Source organism: Lynx rufus, unplaced genomic scaffold, assembly GCF_022079265.1.
Source record: "Lynx rufus isolate CCGP_SWC_20201006 ecotype Redwood Valley unplaced genomic scaffold, mLynRuf1.p SCAF_22, whole genome shotgun sequence".
NCBI classification, from domain to species: Eukaryota; Metazoa; Chordata; class Mammalia; order Carnivora; family Felidae; genus Lynx; species Lynx rufus.
In genome coordinates, this window is record NW_025814837.1 from 22,650,311 (window position 1) to 22,675,825 (window position 25,515).

The 25,515-nt window shown below is 43.9% G+C and overlaps 1 protein-coding gene across 1 annotated transcript in view; it reads left to right on the top strand.

Annotated features, from left to right (window-relative positions):
- EMILIN2 (elastin microfibril interfacer 2) overlaps positions 1–25,515 on the top strand; it is a 51,836-nt gene that overhangs the window by 9,671 nt on the left and 16,650 nt on the right. The window contains exons 3-4 of the mRNA XM_047086895.1: positions 16,589–16,764; positions 21,811–23,739. Of these exons, the coding sequence (XP_046942851.1) occupies positions 16,589–16,764; positions 21,811–23,739 (2,105 nt within the window). The remainder of the gene's footprint in view (positions 1–16,588; positions 16,765–21,810; positions 23,740–25,515) is intronic.

A 25,515-nucleotide genomic window follows, 5' to 3' on the forward strand; every position in this document is an offset into this window, starting at 1 on the left:
TTTTTTCCCCCTAAACTGTAGTGAAAATGCCACTTGTTTTTCTGCTGAGGTTTTCCATGTATCTTGAAAACAGAGCCCCATAGCTGTGGCCGTGATTGCAACAGAACCCAGGGCGGGGTGAGTTTCACAATCTAGCGATCGCGGGAGATCTTTTCACCATTAAAGTGTTTCTCTGGCTAGTGTCCGTGTCAACGCAAAGAGCTCTCACGTGCTGGTGGAATGAAGGCTTTGGGCAGGGAGGCAGAGCGGAGCCTTTCTGAGTATTTTGAACATTCCAGAATCTCCAGTCTGGCCAGCTGTCCTGACAGCGTTCAGGTTTGTTTATGCGTCAGGGGGCCTGCTTTTCAGCTGCTTTTCCAGCAGCTTTCCAGGACAACAGCGCCAGGTCAGAGCTCTGGCTTGGTCATGACAAACGAGGCACCCTTTTCCCATCCCAACACTCTGCATCATCTTCTGGCAACTCACAAGATATTTGCGAGTCGTTCCGTTGCATTATTGCAAAAACGGCGAGATATAACCCAGATGCCTTGCTCACTGGAGGTGCAGGAGGGAAGGCAGAAACACCATCTATGGCTTGTTTCCTGAACCAAATAGCATGGCACCCTCTAAGCACCTCTTGTCAGAATTGTCACTGAGAAAATAATAATCCCAAAGAGTAGTCATCCCTTGTCATATTTTAGAATGCTAATTTATATCTTTGATGTTTTGTGTGTTATTTAATATAAATGACAATTTGAAGGCTGTTATAAAAAAAGAAAATTGTTTTGACTATCTTCCTTAGTCACCGATCCATACCTTTGAAAGTACAAAAATAAATATTAGGTCTAAACCCCCAACAGATAAAGCAAATGGTTAAAGCAAAAGAGTAATCCAATATGTTAAAAAAAAAAAAACAAACACTAAAAACTTTAGTTAGATCCTCATTTTGAAACTGTGAAAAAGACTTAATGCTGTGGTTTTGGTTTCTACTGGTAGAAACTTCGCTTAAATATAGATTTAATTTTATTTATTTATTTATTTTAAGCTGAGCTATATTATTAGATAGTCAGGGCAAGACTATCTGGTACTTGATTTCACAGTCCTGAAGAGATTTAAGGCACTCTAATGCAAAAATGCATGTGTATGTGTGTGTGTGTGTGTATATGTGTGTGTGTGTGTGTATATATATATAAAATATATATATATTATATAATATATTATATATATATAAAATATATATATATTATAATATATTATATATGACATATGTAATATATATTATACAAAACAGCTTTATTGAGGTATGATCTACATACACAAACCATACATGTTTAAAGTTGTGTAATTAAATGTTTTGATACGTGTATGCACCCTTAAAGCCAAGATCATAATCAAGACATTGAATATAACCATCTCTCCCAAAAGTTTCCTCATGCCCCTTGGCAATCCTTCCCTCCAGTTTCTCCCCACATACTCCCTAGGCAACTGCTGATCTGCTTTCCATAGGTAAGTTTGCATTTTCTAGAGTTTTTATGTAAATAGTCATACAGTATGTACTCTTAGGTTAGCCTTTAGCCTTTGTTCACTCCACAATTATGTTGAGGTACATCGTGTTGTACTATGTATCAATAGTTGATTACTTTGTATTGTTGAGTACTATTCTTTTGTATGCGTATACCACCATTTGTATATGGTTTTTGTGGCTGGGGACTTCCTTGTGGCAAAATGGTGTAGAAAATCATTTGTATTGATAGCAAGGTCACTTCTCTGATTTTTCTGAAGGCAAATTAGATGGTAAATATCTAACAGATGAGAGCATAGATAAAACTATAGTGGAGTGAGAAAAACGCATTTCACATTTATAACCCTGGAAAATGTTGGATTTAGGCCACATAATTAACTTAAGCCACTTCGAATTGGCAGAAAACTCAATAGGGTAAAGAAGACTTCTTTGCGGACTGTTGGTCACTCAGTTTCATTAAATATTTTTATGAAAGGACTATGTGTGGCCCAGGACTAGGCCCCATTGGGACCCAGGAAGGAACCCAACCTCTCTCTTGCCCTCCGGAAGTTCACATCCAGTCAGTGAAATGAGACATAGAGAGAAATAACTATAAAATAAAAGGTAGAAACTAGAATTGCTATACAGAAGTACAAATAGCTGAGGATGTTCAGAGGTAGAAGGAATTATTCCCAGCCAGGAGGAATCTGAGAACATGTTTGCAGGTGATGACATCTTAGCAGGACTTTGAAAGATTGTTCTAGTTGAATATGTGCAGAGTTGAGAAGACACCAGCATAAAACAAGAAAACATGGGCTGGGGCCTAGAGGTGGGAGATGAAGGGGCGTCCGCAGACCAGGCTCCTCCCGAGGGCTGAGAGAAGGTGCTGCTCAGGGCTGTTCTCCCTGGCTGGTAGATGGTCACCTTCCTGCCAGTGTCTGTCACGTCCTTTCCCTCTGTATGTGTCTCTGTGTCTGAGTTTCCTCTTATACACACACCACTCATTGGATTAGTGAGGCCCATCCCAATGGCCTCATTTTAACTTGATTGCCTGTGTAAAGCCCCTATCTTTAAATAAGGTCACATTCTGAGGGACTGGGTGGGGGTGAGGACTCTAACAAATCTTTTTGGAGATGACAATTCAACCTGTAACAGCCAGTGTTAGGAGGTTAGGCTTTATCATTTAGGCAAAGGGGAGTCATGGGAAGTTTTTGTTTTGGGACACCATCAGAACTTTGCTTCCAAATGCTGATCAGGCAATGTGTGCAAAGTAGATTTGAGCGGGGAGAAGGAGGGGTGTGGGCAAGGGGTGGTGGGAAGGGCATTGTCAGGAGACTGGCCTCAGTCCCTGTTGGACCTGTGCTGGGTGTGGTGGGGGAAGCAGACCAGGCAATGCAGAGGTTGAGAAGCAGCGGCCCAGTCTAATGGCCAGGTGACCTCTCCTCTGTGTTTAAGTGCAACAGCACTGTGTGGGGGTGAGGGTACATAAAGAGCTGTCACTGAGTGATCTGTGTGGTCTGTTGTCAAGGGTATTGATAAAAAGGACCACGTGTTGTGAAGGAAGTCAAGATAGTTCAAGGACTGTCATTTGAAGGTTATGGCAGGATTACCTTTGTCCCTGGGATAGTCAGCACCTCATTATTCATCACCTGTGGTCAGGAGCCAACTATAATTCTTCACATGGGCCATTGAGACCATTATTATGGAAGGAACCCATATATATTTTTTAATGTTTTTTAAAATTTATTTGAGAGAGAGAAAACGAACGAGTGGGGGAGGGGCAGAGACAGAGTGGGGGACAGAGGATCTAAAGCAGGTTCCACATTGACAGCAGAGAGCTGGACATGGGGCTTGAACTCATGAACCATGAAATCATGACCTGAACTAAAAGTCGGACACTTAACTGCCTGAGCCACGCAGGCGCCCCAAGAAGGAACCCATATTTTTAGTCTTTTTGCAAATTTTTGCCCTATGATAAATTTATATATCCTGCATGTACACGACACACAGAGTGTATGCATTTCATTTATAAGTACTTACTTATTTTGACAGAGAAACAGCATGCATGAGCATGAGTCGGGAAAGGGGCAGAGAGAGAGAATCCCAGGCAGACTTCACAGAATCATCATGGAGTCCAACATGAGGCTCGAACCCATAAACTGTGAGATCATGACCTGAGCCAAAATCAAGAGTTGGGTGTTTGACTGAGCCACCGAGGCGCCCCTGTGGCTTGTGTTTTTAAAATGGGAATTGTGAGGGGCGCCTGGGTGGCTCAGTCGGTTAAGCGTCCAATACGACTCGGGTCACGATCTCGTGGTTTGTGAGTTCAAGCCCTGTATCCGGCTCTGTGCTGACAGCTCAGAGCCTGGAGCTTGCTTTGTATTCTGTGTCTCCTCCTCTCTCTGCCCCTCCCATGCTCATGCTCTGTCTCTGTCCCTCAATAATAAATAAACGTTAAAAAAATTAAAAAAAGGAATTGTAACACACATATAATCTTGAAAATAATTGTAAATACTGAATGAAAATATAGTGGCTTATAGCTAAAATGAGGATTTGAAATGTGATGGATTCTAGTTAAATCAATCAGGGTAATGATACAATGTAATTTCCTGAACTGGCAGTCTCAATATAACCTTTAAAAGTTTTTTGCCAAGATGTGAGTGTATGTTGACTATCTCTCTGATAGGAGAGACAGCTTTCCTTCTGTAAGAGTTCATGTTACACGATTGTAAATCAAAATTCAACTTGATTTGCTGACATGAGGCTTAGCGCAAGTGACTCTGTTTTGGTTCTGTTATCTCTCTCTTTTTTTTTTTTTTTAACACAACTATAAAGAATGGTTTGGTGTTACTGGGAAGTTAAAATGACAAAAGACAGAACTTCATTTTGAGAAAGTTAAATTCTAAAAACATAGGGAAGTATTTTAAAGATTAATTCTGTGGCTTTGAAAATATCCTGCTTGCTTTTACATTTTGTTTGTAAAAATTGAAGCCAGTTTCAGTGAGGGCTTTCGGTTATGGGCCAGCTTAGGAACCTGCTTATTAGCAGGATGGGAACCACTATTTAAACCAAATATTTAATTGTTTTACCTAAAAAAAAAAAAAAAAAAGCACAGTAATGCAATCTATGTCATTTTTCTTAAAAACAGCAACATGATTTCAAGGAAATGGAAGCTAGCCACCTATCTTTAAAACTAGGTAATAGAGGTCAGGAGAGCCTGGGTGGCTTAGTCAGCTAAGCGTCCAACTCTTGATTTCAGCTCAGGTCACGATCTCACAGTTAGTGCATTCAAGCCCTGCATCAGGCCGCATGCTGACAGTGTGGAGCCTGCTTCGGATTCTCTCTCTGCCCCTCCTCCGCTCGTGCTCACTCTCTCTCTCTCTCTCTTTCAAAATAAGCAAACTTAAAAAAAGAAAAACTAGTGTTATTCAGCCCCCCTTTCACCTCAAAGTCTATATATTTGTCTCACTCCCTTCTTAATTTGCAAGAATTGTGGATGCCCAGAAGCTTTCCTGTAGACTGGGATAGTGTCCAAGGCCAACTCTCCCATAGCCCACTGTGTATGTGGGTTCTGTGTGGCTGTCTCAGAACCCCATGGAGTTGGCCAACGTACACCCTCCAGTCCCCAGAGAAAAATCCAATCCAACAAGCCTGCATGAGCAGTGAGGACTTTGCTGGACACTGTGGCAATACAAATTGTTAGAGGATGCCATAGTGATGCCAACCTTGAAAATCCACTGGCCACCCTAAGTCACCTTGGAGAATAGTTCCTCTTCACTTCTGCCTCCTCCAGTGGCCTCCTGCTCTGTCACCCCTACCCATTTGAAAGCAAATAAGCCAAATTCTTCTTTTTGCTCACCCCCTACTTGTCCACACCTTCAGACCTGGGCTGTCGCAGCCCCTTCGAAAGGAAAAGCATGCTCTTTCTAAGCAGAGTGCAGGTGGATGAAAATGTCTCCACTTCCCTGTGTTAAGTGTTGATTAAAAAAACCCTAAAGTGGGGTGCCTGGGTGGCTCAATCGGTTAAGCGTCTGACTTTGACTCAGATCATGATCTTGCGGTTCATGAGTTCCAGCCCCGCATCGGGCTCTGTGCTGACAGCTCAGAGCCTGGAGGCTGTTTCAGATTCTGTCTCCCTCTCTCTCTGCCCCTCCCCCACTCGCACTCTGTCTCACTCTCTCAAAAATAAATACACATCAAAAACATTTTTTTAAAACCCTAAAGTAATATTGGGTTATCCTGGACAATGTGAGAAATATGAAACTAGACTATTTTGGTACTTTTTCTCCCCAGTGTCATAAATTAGAAAAGAAATACAAGTGTTCCTGTATTTTCAATTCCCAGATTATTGCTTTTACTGAGAATGAATTCGCCCAAAGGAAGAAGGTGGTGTTTTTGTATCTGCTGAGACATTCCTACTGTCTCGGGATTTTCTAGGCGTCTAAAGGACCTCACCAAGTCACAGGTGTGGTCTAAAGCTTGCCAGCATCCATAGTCTTCATCCAAAGGACCAAGATCCCTAAAGGGGAAGGTTGGATGTTGCAAACCAAGTCCAAGGAAACACAGGAAAGAGGATTTTGAAATGACTTTGAGTTTCGTAGCAGAATTTGCGGAAATGATTTTTGCCCTTAAAAAAAAAAAAGAGGAAATAATCAAACTAGTTATTTGGTAGTTCTGAAAGGAAAGGTTTGGATCCCCAAACCATGGGAAGTTGTATCTGTGGTAAGCATCCTGCGACAGGCTGAGGCCGGCAGATGTTCTCATGGCTCACGCTGTGGGAAACCAGAGCAAGAGCAGGAGGAGTGTCCTGAGATTCTGGCTCCAGGAACGAGGAAACATGATGTAAGCTTGAGAAGGAACAGTATAGAATTTATCTGGGGAAGCAGGCTGCAGCAGCGATGATGACCGTCCTGGAAAGAATCCTGTGGGGGAATGTGGGCTTTCATTAATGGCGGATTACGATTACAGCACCCTCCAGAAAGCTGGGACAGTGAGCCTTCCCACGGTGGCTTGACTTTTGTAATGGATTTCCCAAAGTCAGGAAGTTAAAACTAAGAATGTGAATTCGTAGGAACGCATGCATAAGCTGTATTTCACGCTGCCGGCCACGCCCTGTACTTCTGGAACATTGTCATTTTCAGCAAGGCAAGCCTTCGTGGAAGGAATGTAAGAATAGCAGCTTCACTGGCTACTGGTGGCCGAGCCTCCCCTAAGCTGCTGTGGTGTTCCAGAATCCCCCTCCTTCACCACTGCAGAGACTTCCCCAGGGTGAAGTGGGTGATAATTGTAAAGAACTGGGTGGGTGTGTCGGGACAGGGGTATTACTTTTGACAAGTCTGTGTGATCCGAGCAAACTACTGAGGGGTAAAGAAGATTGCAGGTTTTGAAATCTAACTTGCCACTCTAAGTACGCGAGGAAATTAATTCAAGAGGAAACAAAAATAAGCAACTTCCGATCCTGGTGTCCCCAGCAAATATATCCTTTGTACTGGGAAGCAGACAGTCTCTTGTGTGTACATTTTCATTTTGAACACCTTGCTTTGGTCTAGGATCTGTTATTATTTTTTTAAGTGTACAAACCTATCTTGTAATCTGATTTCAATCAGGGCTCATCAAGGTTTTAGCTTTGTTGGGTGCATTTTGTATTTCAGAAATATATTTGCCTGAGCATTCTGGCTTTTAACACCTAGATGAATTTGCCAACAAAGTCAAGGAAGGTACTCTATTTCTTTCCTTCCATTAATTTCTCCATGCAGAGATCTAATTAAAAATGTGTCATGGAGCAGAAAAAGATAAGATGAAAATTGTGGTTTGTGTGTGTGGTGTGCTTTAACCTGGAAGAAGGCCCTTTGGTTCCTTCACTTTGTCCTGTGTGGGAGACTTCTTCATCCTGTGGAAAATTAGCATTGGGAGGGATCTGGGACGGGTAGAGTCATCTCCTCGGATTGCAGAGATTGTCATTGTAGATGTACATGGTTTCAAATGGCCAAGGTTTGATTGTAAAACAGAGTGGATTGAAATCAAATGGCAAGTGTCTCTCCTGCTGGTGCAGAACCACTTTTCCTTCCCTATCATTCTGGAATCACTTCCAGTTTCAAACTTTATAGCCATTATTGCCTGACTCTATTTTCTGTTGTTACTTCCATTAAAAACAAGTCTATTTATTCGTTGATTGATTAAAAAAAAAAAGCAATAATAACAAAAGCCAGAAAAAAAAACCCATTTGTCACAAGTAGTTTTTAGAAAAATTAGTTTGCTGTCTTGTCAATCTCTAAATCAGAACATGAGACCAAACTTTGTGAAAGTGAATTACTATGGAAAAGAAAGGAAATTTTGACACGTGCTACAATGTGAATGAACCTTGAGGGTGAAGGAGTTCAGAGCAGGCCACCCCAAACATGCCACTTTGACATATTGATTATTTTGAGCTGAAGACAGTTGAGAAAAAGCAGAGACAAGAAGAGCCCTCTGTCTTCCCTCTTTCTGTCTAAAATCAGGGTTCTAAGTTTCCTGCCTCTCCTGTACCAGGCTGAAGAGAATGACCTTTGTCACTGTAGGTACACAGTTGGCACCAAGATAAGTCTGCATATGCAAGCCTTACTGACATAGCCCTTATCTTCCATGAGTTTCCCCTCTAGATTTCCTAGCTATAGTCCCACAATTTATTGCCCCTAGAAGCCCAAACCCCTTTTCCTTGGTCTAGTCACTTCACAATTTATCACCCTGTGTTAAAATGGTGTATAGTCCCCTGAGTCCCACTGCTTGTTTTCACTTCTTTTCTGTGAAACCTCCATGCATGTAAAAAACATTAACATCCATACAGTTTGGATGTCTTTTCTCCTGTGAATCTGTCTTTTGTCAGTTTAATTCACAAGACCCAGAACAAACCTAAGAGGGTAGAGGAAAAGTTTTTTTTTCTCCTACAAGGACATTATGCTAAGTGATATAAGTCAGTCATAAAAGGACAGATGCTGTATGATTCCACTTAATATGAAGCCCCTGGGGAGGTCCAATTCACAGAGACAGAAAGTGAGATGGTGGTTGCAGGGGCCAAGGTTGGGGAGAGGGAAATGGGAAGCTGGTGTTTAATGGGTACAGAGCTTCAGTTTAGGAAAACGAAAGGAATTCTGGGGATGGATGGGGGTGACGGTTGTGAACAATGTAAATGGACTTAATGCCACTGAACTGGGCTCTTCAAAATAGTTAAGATGGTAATCTTTTTTAGGGACTGGGTTTGACTCAATTATACCCTTGCACGCTACTCCACTCACCCCTGCCTCGTGTCCACGCAGACAGGGCTCATTCACCAGAGCAGTCTTTCCTGGATGAGGACCAGGAATGCTTCTCCATGGCTCTCTCACTGCCCTCTCTACTTCATCCTGTCTTTCAGCACTCTTCCCTGGTTAGGATTTTCCTGAACTTAGGGGGAAAATATTCTTCTTCAGCCCCCCTTACCTCCTGGTTACCACCCTATTTCTCATTTCCCATCACAAGCAAACTTGATGGAAGAGGTTTTTTGGTCTGTACCTCCTCTTGCTTATTTCATTCTTTATTCTGACCCAGCGCCTCTCTCAACATTGATCTGAGCAGCGCTGGCTCAGTTCACCGAGAATCTCCTTGTCTTAAGAACAATATCTCTCAGTCCTTCTGTTACTCGACCCTCTCAGCAGCGCTGGAAATATGACCTTGTCTGCCTTCTTGACATACTCTTTCCCCTTTCCTTCTTAGATATTGTGGTTTCCTTGTGTCTGTCTAGCAGCATGTGCTGGCCACTTTCTGTTTGTCCCCAGATCCATTTTCTCTCCTTCTCCCTCCTGATTTTGTTCTAGGAGTCTGACCTGGATGGATTGTAATTTAATCCTTTCATTGTATTGATGAAACTGTGGCCCAGAGGTGGGAAGTTCCTTGTCTGTCAGTCAGGGAACTAATGAGAAGGGCTTTTGCTTTTAGTCTAGAGATACTTACAGTTGGTTGCTGTTTCCAGAATTATCTCACTAGTACTGGTCACTGGGTTCCCTCACCATCTGGCTTCCCACTGGTCTGGCCACTGTAAGTTACCTGCCCTCTCCCTCCAACTGAAAGTGGGCAGTGACTGTTTCCTCTACGAAAGGCCACAGCTCCTGTCCAGCGGCCTTCTCCTAATGCTCTGGTTACAGCCTTGTCCTCTCCTGGCCCCTTTAGACCTAGGGTTGGTACATTTCTCCCATTCTTTTTTTTATTATAAATTATTCAATTAATTTAAATTAAAAAAACAGTGCACCCATTTCTCCCACCCCCATCCCCTACCCCTGGCAAACACCAATCTGTTCTCTGTAACTGTAAGCTTGGTTTTTTAGTTACTTTGTGTTTTTTTGGTTTTTTGTTTCCACATATAAGTGATATCATATGGTATTTGTCTTTGTGTGACTTATATATTTTTTTTATTTTTATCATTTTTAATTTTGTTAATGTTTATTTTTGAGAGAGAGAGTGAGAGGGAGTGGCAGAGAGAGACGGAGACCCTGAATCCAAAGCAGGTTCCAGGCTCTGAGCTGTCACTAGAGAGCCTGACTTGGGGCTCAAACCCACGAGCCATGTGATCATGACCTGAGCCGAAGTCCGATGCTTAACTGACTGAGCCACGCAGGTGCCCTTTAAATTTCTTTTTAAGTCTATTTATCTTGAGAGAGACAGAGACAGCGTGAGTGGGGGAGGGGCAGAGAGAGAAGGAGAGAGAATCCCAAGTAGGCTCTGCACTGCCAGCACAGAGCCTGATGCGGGGTTTGGACTCCTAGAACCCTGACATCATGACCTGAGCCTAAACCGATTCGGGCACTTAACCAACTGAACCACCCAGGTGCCATTGACTTATTTCATTTAGCATAATACCCTCAGGTTCTATCTATGTTGTCACAGGTGGCTGGATTTCATTCTTTTTTATGGCTAAGTAATATTCCTATGTGTGTATATGTCTGTGTGTGTGTGTACCACATCTTTATTCATCCATCCATCCATCCATTCATTCCAGTGTCTATCCATGGATATGTAAGTTGCATCCTAATCTTGGCTATTGCGAGTAATGCTGCAGTGCACATGGGGGTGCAGTTATCTTTTCAAGTTAGTGTTTCTTCAGATCAGTGTCCAGAAGTAAGGTTGCTGGATCATATGGTGGTTTTGTTTTTAATTTTTTGAGGAATCTCCATACTGTTTTCCATAGTGGCTGCTCCTGTTTACATTGCCACCAACAGTGCACCAGGGTTCCCTTTTCTCCACATCCTCACCAACACTTACTATTTCTTGTCTTTCTTGACACCAGCCACACTGACAGGCGTGAGGTGATATCTCATTATGGTTTTGATGTGCATTTCCCCGATGAGTAGTGATGTTGAGCACCTTTCCATGAACCTGTTGGCCATCTGGATGTCTTCTTTGGAAAAATGTCTATTCAGATCCTCTGCCTACTTTTTAAACATATATATATATACACACACGTATACTACTTTTTATGCCTACTTATATGCCTACTTTTTAAGCATATATATATGCATATATATACATATACATATATATACACACACACACACACACACACACACACACACACACACACATACACTCACACACATTTTGCTTTAAGTTGTATGAGTTCTTTATGTATTTGGATATTAGCCCCTTATCAGATACAGGATTTGCAAATATTTTCTCCCATTCAATAGGTTGCATGTTTATTATGATGGTTCCCTTTGCTGTGCAGAAGCTTTTCAGTTCAATGTAGTCCCACTTGTTTATTTTATGTTATGGGTATTTTACCCACATGTTATACATATTTACCACAGTTAAAAACAAAAAGTCAGTTACCATGTCTGGATGTGGAAAACTTGGTGTAGTACCTGAATGCCAGATAAACGAGTCTGCCTTGGATGTGCATCCTGAAAACTCCATGAAATGACTTCTTGCTTGTATGTACATGCTGACTTTGTCCCAGATCAGTGGTTATCCCTTCAGGCCTAGGATGCTCCCTACAAAAGAGAAGGAGGCACCTCTTCTTTCTAGCTTCCTTCTCCATCCTGAGAGTCCATTCCAGTCAATACTGTACAGGACCACTCGTGGGATGAAGCAAGAAGAGTTGGCTCCGGGGCTTTGGGGACAAGCCAGTGCCTGGAAGAAAGAGAGGAATTTACTAGAAAGTCTGTTCTTGGGAGGAATCCCAGTCAGTGGGGCACTGGGCTTTAGATTTGTGCACGGTTAGTGGCATGAATCAAATAAGAAGTTACAGGAGAATACTAAATGCGGGGAAATGAGCCTTACCTTGTAGAACAGCTGTCTACATGATCCTCTGCCAGTGATGTGTGGCTATTTCTGAAAAGCCTTCTACTGGCAACCCGGAAGGAATGTGGGAGGAGAGAGAAGATGGGTGGGTGTGAGATAGGAATGAAGAGATGAACAGATGTGTGCCCATTGCCATTCCCTTGATAGTCTCATGAAGGTCTAGGCCAGCTCTGTCCCGGAGACCTCCCTGTAATGACTGAGATGTTCATGCTAATACTGCATGTGGCTACTGAGCACCTCAAATGTGGCCAACGTGACTGAGGAAATGAATGTTCAATTTTGTTTACTTTTAATCACTTTAGATTAAAATAGCCACACCTGATTAACGGCTATATAACTGGACAACACCACTGAAGGTCACCTTCTGGTGTGTGATTCTTGCCTAACTCATCATGACCCGAGGACTCTGGAGCTTGATTTCGTTCTGGGAAGACTTAGGAATTCACATCGGTTGGGGTTGGACCTGAGGACAACTCTGGGGCTTTTAATATGGACATTGGATTCCCCAAAACCATGTCAAAAGTAGACTTAGTATCATTCATTATTGTTTGATTAATGATTAATGCTTCATTCTTTATTGAGCACCTACAATAGGACAGATTGCTGTCTTTAAAAATGGGGATATTGTAGAGAACAAAACCAACAGGAATTCTTGCCCTCGTAGGGCTTATGGTCTGTGAAAAGACAAACACTGAACAAGTGTGAACCAAAGCGTATTATGAAAGAATACGTTATCTGTCAGTAGGAAGAAGTCTTTATTGGGGGGTGATAGATGTCCAATGGAGGCACAATCATTTTGTCATATTTTGTTTTAATGTGTACATTCCAGTCATATGGTCCCTGAACCCTGGTTCAACTTTTCCAGTCCTTTTCTTGCCACCTTCCTTCTCAGGAGAATCTTCTGGGTTGATCTAATATTACACATTAGACACGGTGGATGAACTCCTAAAAATGGTGAACCCTTGTTCCCCACTCCCACCCCCACCCCAAAAGGGTTTCAGAGGTAGATGGTGGGGGAGGAGAGTTGAGGAGAGGCTGAGTTGCGGAGTGCTGGCTAGTGTGGGGGCAGGCTCGGGCTGCCAACCCCCCTCCCCACCGGGAGCCCCCAAGAGCACCTGAGGCAGCTGTGGCCAGGGCTCCCCTGGGAGACAGGATTTTGTTACAGTCCCTGCCCAAGACTGGGATGGGAGCCAAGGCTGTAGCCTGAGTCAGCCTTCCAGCTTTAGCCCAGCACCGCCTTGACTCTGTCCCTTTGGCTATCAGTCCCTCAGCTGGGTGCAGTCAGCTGATTCACTAAGTGTCCCTGGGGCACCTTCTGTGTGCTTATAGCCCATGGGCCCTTGGAGTTAACACTTGGGCTGCTTTCGGTCGATTCACTTCCCCTGCCTGGTTGCCTCAGAGGCTCCAAGCTCCCGTGAGGAGGGAGGGCCTATGGGTGCCCTGACTTATGGGCTGCACTTCTCAACTTGACAGTTACTTGGGGAGTTTTTGAAAGGTACACATGCCTGGACACCCCTGCCCCCAGGCCAGTTAAATTAGAATTTTGAGTGTAAAGACGTGAGCTTTTTTTTTTAAAGCTCCCTATCGGGGATATTGTCCTGCAGAGCACTGAGGGACAGAAGGAGGATCTGGGCATCATGCTGTGTTCCTCCCATCCTCTGGAGGACCTACTGGCTGGCTCCGATGGAGGCAGGAACCCGTTTCTGCAGGGAAAATCCCAGTGGGGCTGCGGGGTTGCACAACCCTACCTCTTTCCCTCACATCCCCCAGATTGAGGACCCATGGCCGCCTCTGGGATCTATGTCCCTGTGCACGGAGCAGTCGGAACGTGAGCTTTCCCACGGCTGGAGGTGGCCGCCTGATCACTTCCAGCTGTCATCACTAGCCAGGAAGGCCTCTTCCACACGCTGGACTTAAAACTCTGTTAGAAATGCTGTCAACCTGAACTCCATTGCCGCAAACCGGAAACCCTACAGCAAGCCGATTAGGCGGAGGGTGGGAGCGGGGAATGTGCGTGGGGCTGGAGAGGAAGGCAGGAACTCCAGGGAACTTTCCTAAGTTATGAGCTGGCTCCAAAATAATAACTGCCTTTAAAGAAAATAATGAGGTGTGTTGGAAAGGCAAGCACTTTCTTATACTCAGCTCTGTGGTTGGGGCTGAGGCCTCTGGGTGGGGGGTGCGGGTCGCAGGCTCAGGGTTTGCTCTCCTGGTCCCTCGCAGCCGCGTCCAAAAGGGTTTGCTATGGGCTGTCATCTGCTGGCACGTGTACAAAACCCGAGAGCAAACACATTTTCACATTCAGTCTTAAATGCTCAGAGGAACCAAGTTTTTCTGAGATTACACATTTTTGCAGCATTATGCTATACTTGAACATGCAAAACAATGAAGTGGAATTTTTTCTTTCTTTCTTCTTCTTTTTTTTTTTTTAGCATATGTGCTGCTGAGGCAAGCACTCTTGATTTTTTTTTAATAGTTTTTAGGACCACACAGGGACTTTTTTGGTAGGTTGGGTGCTAGGGGGCTAGGGGCTAATGTGGACCGTGTCAGATGTTCAGACAAGTGTTTGCTGAATGGGGATGGCATCTGTCCTTTGACCCTGCTTACACGGCCTTCTGGAATATCTCTGGGTGGGTGGAGTTCTCTCCACCCGAGTCTCTGCTTCTGTGTGCTGGGAGGACCGTCTGGGGTACAGGGGCAAACACTTGGGTTTAAATCCCAGCCCTGGCCCTTCCTGACGGTTGGAACTTGGACAGGTCACTTAACCTCTGTGAGCCTCTGTTTTCCCATTTGTGAAAAGGGGAAACTCTATAAATAGTTAGGCCTCAATGGGGTGTGTGGTGGCAATAAGAGGGAATAAATAACCTAGAAGCGAGGTCTTGCCCCATGCCCCCCCTTTTCTGTTTCATTCATTCGGCTTTGTCTTCTGTTTTGAAAAAGTCTCCCTCTGGGGCTTCTCAAAACTTGTGTCCCCAGGCCCCACTGCAAGCCAAGTAAATAGAATCTCTGAGGGCGAGAGCCAGGCATCTGCAGTTTTTCACTCTTCCCTAGTGATTCTGACACTCGGCTAAGGTTTCGAACCACTGCCCTAGAAGGGCCGGTGAACCAGGGACAGAAGAGGTGTTGGGACACTAACATTTGGGTCAGTGCTGTCCCCAGGGCCTTTTGGGAATTCCAGAGGATCACCTTGGGTCCTGGCGATGGGGGAGTTCCTTACACCTAGTTTTAGTTGTCATGGTTTTGACCCTCAGGAAGGATGCCAAAAGCCCATTACATTTACTGATTTGCAATTTTCTTGGGAGTGTAACTTTGAACTACACCCTCAGCAAGGCTGGTGCTGAGATGGAGTCACCTGACCGGCACCAGTCCCCATGGGCCCCCCAACGCCCCTCTGAACAGCACACAGTCCTAGGGAAGTGACAGAGAGCTGATTCCTTTCAGGGAATTGGCCCCCAAGGAGGAGGGCAGCTGCTAGTGCTGGTGTTCACAGTGAAGAGACAGTGAGGACGTTCTAGAGAGCCATGCTTCCAAGCTAGAAGAAGAAGCTGGGATAAGTTAAGGAGTGGCCCGCATCTGTGCTGTGAGCAGAGGCACCTAGGGGTGTTAGACCCCTGCATCCATCCTCTGAGTGTACGGGGGGCTGCTGGGTTACCACTCTCTGGCCGAGGCCCAGCGCTGGGTCTGGAGGACTTTACAGCTATCACAAGAATCTCGGTGTGAGATGCACGTGCATGGGGGAACATGCACTTAAAAAGGGATCCTTATTTCTACCATTAGCTCTACAAATCAGGGAATCTTTTTATTTTTTATTTTTATTTATGTATTTATTTTTATAATCGTTTTTTAAATGTTCATTTTATTTTTGAGAGAGAGAGACAGCGCACACAAGTGAGGGGCCGAGAAAGAGGGAGACAGAGGATCTGAAGCGGGCTCTGCCCTAACAGCACAGAGCCCAATGTGGGGCTCGAACTCACCAATGGTGAGATCGTGACCTGAGCTGAAGTCGGATGCTTAACCAACTGAGCCACCCAGGTGCCCCCAGGGCATCTTTTTAAAAAGGTCTGGGCACAGCTAGCACGAGGTGCCCTCTCTGAAGGCTCATGGCCTGCTGCCTTTGCAGGAAGGAAGGTGCCAAGATGAAAGCACAAATGCTATGGAGACGAAGGTGTCAGGGAGGTTTCTTTAAAATAAAAAAAAAAAAGGGGGTGCCTGGGTGGCTCAGTCGGTTGAGTGTCCGAATTCGGCTCAGGTCATGATCTCATGGTTCGTGGGTCCAAGCCCCACGTCAGGCTCTGTGCTGACAGCTTGGAACCTGGAGCCTGCTTCGGATTCTGTGTCTCCCTCTCTCTCTGCTCCTCAACTCGTGCTCTCTCTCTCTTTCAAAAATAAACAAACATTTAAAAATAAATAAATAAAGTACAAAACAAATGACCCTGAGTTACCCCAGAAAAAAAATCTCCACAAAGCAGTGAATTGTGGAACAAAAATTTGTGTGCGAAACAAAAGCTCAGTTTGAGGAATTGCGGGGCCAGGCTTTTCTAGGTTGTCTGTCTTTCTGGCCTTTAGTGGGAGGGCAGCTGAGTGCAGGTGGGTTGAAGATGGATGAAGGAGGCCAGTCCGATTTTGGCTGAGCCCCAGGCATCAGGGCTGGACTGAAAAGACCAGTGGTCCCTTCTGGGTCAGTGTGGAGAGGGCAGGCAGAGCCCTGAGTGACCTGGATCCTCTTCATTCGGGTACAAGTCAGGGGGGCCCGGGGCGCTGGCGATAGCCAGTAAAGAGAGATGCCACCCTTTTCCTCGGCAGGTATCGTGTGAACTTCAGACCCAGATACGTCACCAAGTACAAGACGGTGACTCAGTTGGAATGGAGGTGCTGCCCTGGCTTTAGAGGGGGAGACTGCCAGGAAGGTCCCAGGGACCCTGTGAAGACTCCCCGCCCCACGCCCGCTCGGCCTCGAAACAGTGTGAAGAAAGCCACAGGTAACTTCTTTGTGCTTCCCTGTGCATGGCCACCGCTGATCTTTCCAGTGCTTCTGCAGACCGTAGGATTTATGATTTAGAATGTGGAGCTCTCCAGGGTCTTCCAGTAACACGCATGTATGCCTACAGTAGACGCATGTGGCATACAAATTTATTTGCAGAAGCAGTAGCAATCAGAATACAGTTTTGTTTTGATTTGTTTTGTTTTGTGTGGCAAGTAAATTGCTTTGTTAGGGCTGGTTTGTGAAAGCAATTTGGCAATCAGCGTAGGGGAGGCTGATGGTTTCAGACTGGGGTAGTGTGGGCACAGATGCAAAGAGATTCATATGTAGCGATGCTTTGTTTTTACTTTTTGTCTACAAGCTCCCATAGATCTGAATTTGAAGAAACTAATTGTTGTTTTAAAAATAGGTGAATCAGGGGCGCTTGGGTGGCTCACTCGGTTGAGTGTCAACTTCAGCTCAGGTCACGATCCCGTGGTTCATGGGTTCGAGCCCCGCGTCTGGCTCTGTGCTGACAGCATAGAGTCTGGAGCCTGCTTCAGATTCTGTGTCTCCCTCTCTCTCTGCCCCTCCCATGCTCACATTGTGTCTCTGTCTCTGTCTCTGTCTCTGTCTCTCTCTCAAAAATAAATAAACATTAAAAAAAAAATAGGTGTATCAGAATCATCCTCATTCTGTCTGGGGTGAGAGATTTGCAAAGGTAAGCCCCAAGTTCGATGTATCCAGTGAAGTTGTTCTTAAATTTGTTTGTGAATTTTTTTGGAAGTAGCACAAATTCAGTGAATAACTAAGAAAGCAATGATAATTTTCACCTTTGCTTTTAATTATAACATCAAGAGAATGACTTTTATGGCTAAAAATTTTCTGTCCTTTTATTCTATGTCACTTTATCTTTCCTCTTTTTTAAGTTGAGTGAGAATAAATGTAACCTAGATTTTCTTACCAATTTGATGTTTAAGTTGTCTTGAAATGATTATGTTTTCCCATGAAGTATTGTCAATTTTGAAACTTGTAGTGTTTCCCCATATTGTTTGTAAAATAGATTTTAAAATAATTTCTATGACAAAAGTAATATATATCAATTATAGAATCTTTATAAAGTCTAGGGGAATATCTAGTTACACATAATCTCACTGCTCACATTTTGTTATCACACATTACTCTCCTTCCTATATCCGCTTGTACGTGTCGTTAAGGAAAATTCACTTATTCATCCCACACGTGTTTATTGAGCTTCTTTATCTGGCAGGCTCTATAGTACACACTTGGGAAAAGTGAAAAACAAGGCAGACAGTCCCTGAACTCATGAAAGGCAAACATCAGACATGTAATTGCAATACGTCCTGATAGGTACTATGATGGGCTCACATGAAGGGGATCTGTTGGATCATAATAGGTTACTTTTGTTTTATTTTTATTTTATACAAGTTTAAACCCGTAAGAGTTGAATAGCTTTAAAAGGACTATTAGGAAAGCAGTGACCTCCCTTTCCCCCCCACTTTCCCTTCCCAGGGGTAATTACTTTAAACTCTTTAGATGGTCTCTTGGAATTTACCTCCATATCTATTTTTCAAGTTTATTTATTTTATTTTATCTTGAGAGAGAGAGAGCGCGTGTGTGTGCGTACCATGTGTGTATGAGTGGGGGAGAGGCAGAGAGAGGGAGAGAATCCCAAGCAGGCTAGCACAGAGCCTGCGGCAGGGCTTGAACTCATGAACTATGAGATCATGACCTCAGCCAAAATCAAGAGTCAGATGTTTAACCTACTGAGCCATCCAGGCTCCCCAACCTCCATATCTATTGACTTCTCATTATGGAAGGTGAAATTATGACTCCTTTTCATCTGCTTTCCTCATCCTTTCCATACCGTTTATACCAGATTTTTAATTTACTTAATACTTCTTATTTACGTTGTGGTAACTAGGTAGATAATGTGTACAGCTGAGCTATGTAGTATGCTATGAATCTGTTGGCTTTCCTATATAGCTTTTTGGTTTTTTTAGAGTTAGTGATTGTTTTATATTGTCCTTTGCTTGTTTTTTTTTTTTTTTTTTTTTTTTTTTTTTTTTTTTTTAATGTCTTTGTCCCTATTTTAACCTGAACTGTCCTCAGGGTGATTATTTAGATGTCCTGTCATTATGTTCAGACACATCAGTTTCACCTTCTTGGAGCAATCCCCACCAGGACTGGTCATCCTCTTTTCCTTGTTCACAGCTGCCAGCCTGCGATCTTACTTGTTTCCCTCCCACTGATTCCCTGTTTCCTATACTCTTTGATTGTTCTCAATGTACTCCCTTGTTTTGGTAGAGCACATTCTCCAGTAGTTTTATGAGAAGATTGTATGGGATGTACACTTCCTAATATTTTATAGTCTGAAAATATTTTTATTCTACTTTAGAGTTCTAGATTGGAAATAATTTTCCTTTAGAATTTTGAAAGCATCACTCCCTTTTCTTCTAGCTTCCAATGCAGCTGTTAAAATGCCCAAAACCATTCTGATTCCTAATTTTTATATGTGACATGGTTCTGTTTTTTGTTTTGTTTTGCCACTTTAGTGGGATTTCAGAAGGCAATGAAAGGAAATGCTTATCCTTAATCCACTATCATTGTAAAGGACATACAATTTTATTTATTTATTATTTTTTTTTATTTTTTTTTAACGTTTATTTATTTTTTTTTTAATTTTTTTTTTAACGTTTATTTATTTTTTGGGACAGAGAGAGACAGAGCATGAACGGCGGAGGGGCAGAGAGAGAGGGAGACACAGAATCGGAAGCAGGCTCCAGGCTCTGAGCCATCAGCCCAGAGCCTGACGTGGGGCTCGAACTCACGGACCGCGAGATCGTGACCTGGCTGAAGTCGGACGCTTAACCGACTGCGCCACCCAGGCGCCCCAACGTTTATTTATTTTTGAGATAGAGAGAGACAGAGCATGAACGGGGGAGGGTCAGAGAGAGAGCAAGACACAGAATCTGAAACAGGCTCCGGGCTCTGAGCAGTCAGCACAGAGCCCGACGCGGGGCTCGAACTCATGGACAGTGAGATTGTGACCTGAGCCGAAGTCGGATGCCCAACCAACTGAGCCACCCAGGCGCCCCAGAACATACAATTTTAGAACTAATTTTTACACTTAATCTATAATGAACAACTATTCATTAAATAGTTTGCGATATCATTTAATGGCTTTGAGAGTGTGATTATTTGAACACAGTCCCCTACTGTTGGTCACTTAGGTTGTTGGTAGTTTTTTATAGATAGTATTTGAATAAACATTTTTTTCCTGTTACTATTTTGGATTCATCTCTGATTATTTACTTGAATAAACTTCTAGAAGTGTAATTGTTGGGGCAAAGGGATTCTGAGATTTTGATACTTACTGCCAAGTTATCCTTCCAAAAAGTTGTAGCAATTTCCACAGTCACCAGGAATATGTAGAAGAAGCATTTCCTCATGTGCTGTTCTTCCCTCTTCTCCTGCCCTTTGCTTTTATTTCCTTTGCTCAGAAAGGCATTTCATTTGTAAGTGATTCAACAACTTGTTTTTTCCTCCTGGTGTCTTGAGGTAGAATACATTTTTCAGTGTGGAAAATAAGGTGTTCTTTATAGTTCTCTGCTTGAGAGTTTGGCCATCTGACTTCCAGTCTTGATTTTACCACAAAGCTGATTTTCATGAATAATAGCTGTTGTTATGGTTGTGTGCAAAAGTTTAGGGGAGGAGAAAACAACGTTAAAGTCAAATATCTACAACATTCTACATTTACTTCTAGCGCTTGTTCAGTGTACCTTAATGCATTTTATTTCATTGCAATCTCTATGTTATGTTTGATTTTTTTCCATCCTTTATGAGAGTCTCTGTATCATCTCCAGGCTTGTCGATGTTAGCCCCTTTCTAGTATTCCTTGCATCCTACTGTGAGTTCAGGGGTGTGGTTTGCTTTCAGGTTCCTACTGCCTCACGTTTCAATAGTTTTGTTTTTGGTTAGTTCATCTATCTCTGTATCTATCACTTTATTTTCATTTTAGGACTCATCACAGTCATCCTTATTAACTTTTTTTATTTCTTTTGGACTATTTCCTTGGAAGTATATTTCTCAGAGTAGGATTATCAAAAAGTCAATGTTTATATTCTTTGGTTTAGTGAATCTTAGTATATATGACCACATGGCTTTATTGTTAGGAGGTGACAGTAGAGTCACTGCTTTATCCCTCTTTAGCTTTTAGTTTCCCCAACTGCATAACAGTGCTAAACAATGTCTGTGAGACTTTGTTAGCATAGCGATGCTAACAAAAATAAAATACCATTTAGGAGTTGCTTGGAGGATAATTGACTGCTTAATATGATATCATATCACCCAACAGCTAATGGGTGGATATCACTAAAGTGGCTTCTTGTGGTTTTACAGTATGTAGTCAACCATTGGGGTGTGGCTGCAGCTCACTAATGTGAGAATGATGTGTTCATATGACAAAGTAGATTAAGAATATTTCCCTTTAGGGGCGTGTGGGTGGCTCAGTTGGTTGAACACCCTGATTTGGACTCAGGTAATGATCTCACAGTTTGTGAGATCGAGTCCCGTGTTGGGGTCTGCACTGATAGTTTGGGACCTGCTTGGGATTCTCTGTCTGTCTGTCTGTCTGTCTGTCTCTCTCTCTCTCAAAAATAAATAAATAAACTTTAAAAAAATTTCCCTTTAGAGTGAAAGAGACCATGGACTACCTACTATGTACCATGTACTACATATTCTCTCAACAACCCTAAAAGGGAAGATAGTACCTCAGCTTCATAGATGAGGGGATTATTGTTCACAGAAGTTAATTAACTTGCTCCAGGGCAGACAGTAAACAACAGAGCCAGAATGCAAAGGGAGGCCTATTTGACTCAAAGGCCATAGTCTTTTTCTCTCTACCACAATAATTGCCTATGGTGAGAGGGGATCTATAAGTGAAGGTTTAAGTGCATTCCTTAAGTACCCTGTTTATTGTCTTTGCAGAAAATGGGAAAAGGTAGAACTTGTTAAGTCATGTCCAACTCTTTCTTTGTAACAGATAATGAACCAAGCCAAGTCTCAGAGCCCAAGAAGATTTTGCCACCAACTCGTGCCACAGAACCAAGTCAAGTCATAGATCCAAAAGAGGGGGCACAAGAACTTCAGGAAAAAAAAATCCAGGTGCTTGAGGAGAAGGTTCTCCGACTCACAAGAACAGTTCTTGATCTCCAGTCTTCCATTGCTGGAGTGAACGAAAACCTCAAACATGCCGTTCAGGATGATGCCAGCAAAATGCTGGCATCATGGCTCAGTAATCTGCATCCCCAGCCAGTGCCTGACAGTGCCATTGGTGGAGACACAGAAACCGTCCAGCTTCCTGATGTCCTCAACAATAAGGAATCTGGCATGAAGGACATCAAATCCGAATTGGCCGAGGTCAAGGATGCTCTGAAGACCAAGAGTGACAAGCTGGAAGAGCTGGATGGGAAAGTGAAGGGGTATGAAGGACAGCTCAAACAGCTCCAGGAGGCTGCCCAGGGCCCTACGGTGACCATGACGACCAATGAACTCTACCAAGCCTATGTTGATAGTAAGATTGATGCCCTGAGAGAGGAGCTCATGGAAGGAATGGACAGAAAGCTGGCCGACCTGAAGAACTCATGCGAGTACAAGCTGATTGGTCTCCAGCAGCAGTGTGATGATTATGGGAGCAGCTACCTGGGAGTGATCGAGCTAATAGGAGAGAAGGAAACAAACCTGAGAAAAGAAATAAACGATCTTCGAGACCGGGTACAAGATCCTTCAGCTCGGTCCAACTGCTGTAATAGTGAAAAGAATGGTGACTTTGGGCCACAGATCAAGATGTTAGACCAGAAAATTGAAAGGGTTGCTGAAGCCACCAGAATGCTGAATGCACGCCTGGACAATGAATTTGACCGCCTTGTAGTTCCAGAGCCAGATGTGGACTTTGATGCACGATGGAATGAACTAGATGCGAGGATCAATGTGACAGAAAGGAATGCGGAAGAACATTGCTTCTACATTGAAGAAACCCTTCGGGGGACCATTAATGGTGAGGTAGATGACTTGAAGCAACTTCTTGATCAGAAAATCCAGTCTCTGGAAGAGCGCCTGGGGAGTGTTCTCCTGGAGGTGGCCAATAGCACTGATGCAGAACTCATCCCCCCAGCCTCAGCCCTGCCAGGTGTGTCAGGGGCTGGGAGCAAACAGGTCATGATAGAGTTAAACCACCTGAAGAGCAAAGTTCAAGTTGTTGAGGATATTTGCCTGCAGAACTTTCAGGGAGAGCCTCATGGGGTAGAAGATACTTTGCCAAACGGAGAAGACCACATAGCGGGTGATAGTTTGAACCTTTTGAAATCTCTGAATGACACAATGCATAGGAAGTTTCAAGAAACCGAACGTAGCATCCAGAAACTTCAACAGGATTTTAGTTTTCTTTATTCTCAACTAAACCACACAGAAGACGATGTGAATCATCTCCAGAAGGAGCTAAGCAGTTGTAGAGAAGGTAAAAATGCTGCAGTGGGGGGCTTCTCTAAGGGGGGTGAGAAGGGAAGGACGGTGGAGCCCCTCCCGTCTCCCCAGGACCCCATGGCTCATTGCTGCAGCCACCTGGAGGAGAGGTGGCAGCGGCTGCAGAGCCAGGTCCTCTCTGAACTGGACACTTGTAAGGAGAACACACATGGGGTCCAGAGGGACGTGTCCGTGGTTGAGAGCAGGGTGTCTCATATGGAGAAAGCCTGCAGCAAGCTGGACTCCATCTCCGGAAGTCTTCAGAGGATCAAGGAGGGGCTCAACAAGCATGTCAACAGCCTCTGGAGTTGTGTCAGGCAGATGAATGGGACACTTCGGTCACATTCCAGAGACATATCTGGCCTGAAGAATTCAGTCCAGCAGTTCTATAGCCATGTTTTCCAGATTTCTACTGACTTGCAAGACCTGATCAAATTTCAGCCATCAGCAAGTAAGTTGCCTGTTACTATCCCATTTCTTGTATTTGTTCGCAGCATGCATTATGCTAGATTTTGGATGGTCTGTGGAGTTCACTACATCAGTGCTACCCAAAGTGTGGTTCGTAGATTGGTGCCAGTTTGTGAATCACTGGTGCTGAGTGGCAACGAGATAAAAACCAACATCGAGAGTTAGTATTTAGAAACTTTTATTTAAAACAATTTGACATCACTGCAGGATTCAGGCACACCATCTGTGCATTTTACAAAAGTTATCAGTCCACAACAAGTTGAAAATGAAACTGCTCCTTTGCCACAGAGGAAGAGGGCAAGATGTGGATCTATATATACTGTCATGTTGGGGAGCTTAGAGTTGGGGTCAGATTTTTGGCCTAACAACTTGGAGCACTGGCTACTTAGGGAGACTCCCATTTGCTTGTCTGTTCACTTCTCTATAAGCAGTGCTTTTTGTTTGCTGGTGTCATTATAATCTTTGTCATCATTATCTTTGGGCCACCTCCTGTCTCCTGAAATCTAAGGTCTAGATGATGGCAGATAGAATACGGTCATATTCCTTTCCAAAGACCATGGACAAAAAGCATTTTAGGAGCAGTAACTGTTTAAAGCCGTATAGTGCTTACAACAAGGAAGCATATCACTTGTGTTTAGGCAAAGCTTGCTGCACACTAGACACGGAGCAAATGATTGTTGAATGAATGAATGAGTGGTTCCTTAATAACATGAAACAATATATTCAACAAAGTTAATTTCTTTGTTCCTTGAGTGTTTTAGCACATCATCCATGAGGGACATAGCTTCTCTTATACCTGGATTCTTTCATGTAGGTGGCCTCAATAATGAGACAGCCTTTTCTAATTGGAAGCAGGGAGGGAAAGTGTGAGTTCACACTTATTGAGCACTTTCTGGGGACCAGCACTGGGCTAGTTCCCTCAGGCCATGTCATAGAGCCCCACAACACCCTCTGCTTTCCCAAGGGGAAGTGTACCCAGGGGCACACATCTAGGGAGTGGCAGGGCCAGAACGAGAACCCTGGGTGGGCTGCATCCAAGAATTGTCTTCCAGTCCAACACACATCTCCTTCGTGTGTCCGAGAGCTGAATGCAGACTTACTGTTTCCAAAAGGACTTGTTGAGGGCCAGCTGTATGCCCAGAAGGACCCTACTTCCTGACCTGCCCTCTCCCTGTTTTCTCCTCTCTTCCCCTTTGGGCTTTTATCACCTTTTCCACCTTGCTCAGCTCCAGGTGACAAAGACCCCCAACACTGAGCTGAGATGTCATGGCCTGGAGTGAGCCTATAGGGTTTTATGTCCAAGCTGAGTCATAAAACCCAAGGAGTGGAGGGCTGAAACATGAGGGGCAGTTGAGCACGGGCCTGGCTAGGGAGAGTCATGGTCAGGTCCCCGGGAAGCTGGAGGATCTGAAGTAGTCAGGTGGGAAAATGCTTTGGGTGTTCTCAGAGAAAAGGAGTTTGTAGATAAGGAGGTACCCAGGCCAGCCAGGACCAGGAAGCTGGCCTCCACCCCAGTGCTGGGCCCACTACACCACACTGTTCATAAGCCTCCCCTCCTCCCAGGCCCACACAGCCTCTGTATCTCTGGAATGTTGAGTAAAGGTCACAACAGTGTGTGTGTTCATAGAATGATTGTCCCTTGTGGTGACAGTGCTGTCTGGACTGTGTTTTATAATAACAGATTGAATCAGATATTTCCAGTTGATTTGCAACTCCCAGGCAGTATGGGAAGCTGTGTTAACTCTTTCACACTTTGTCT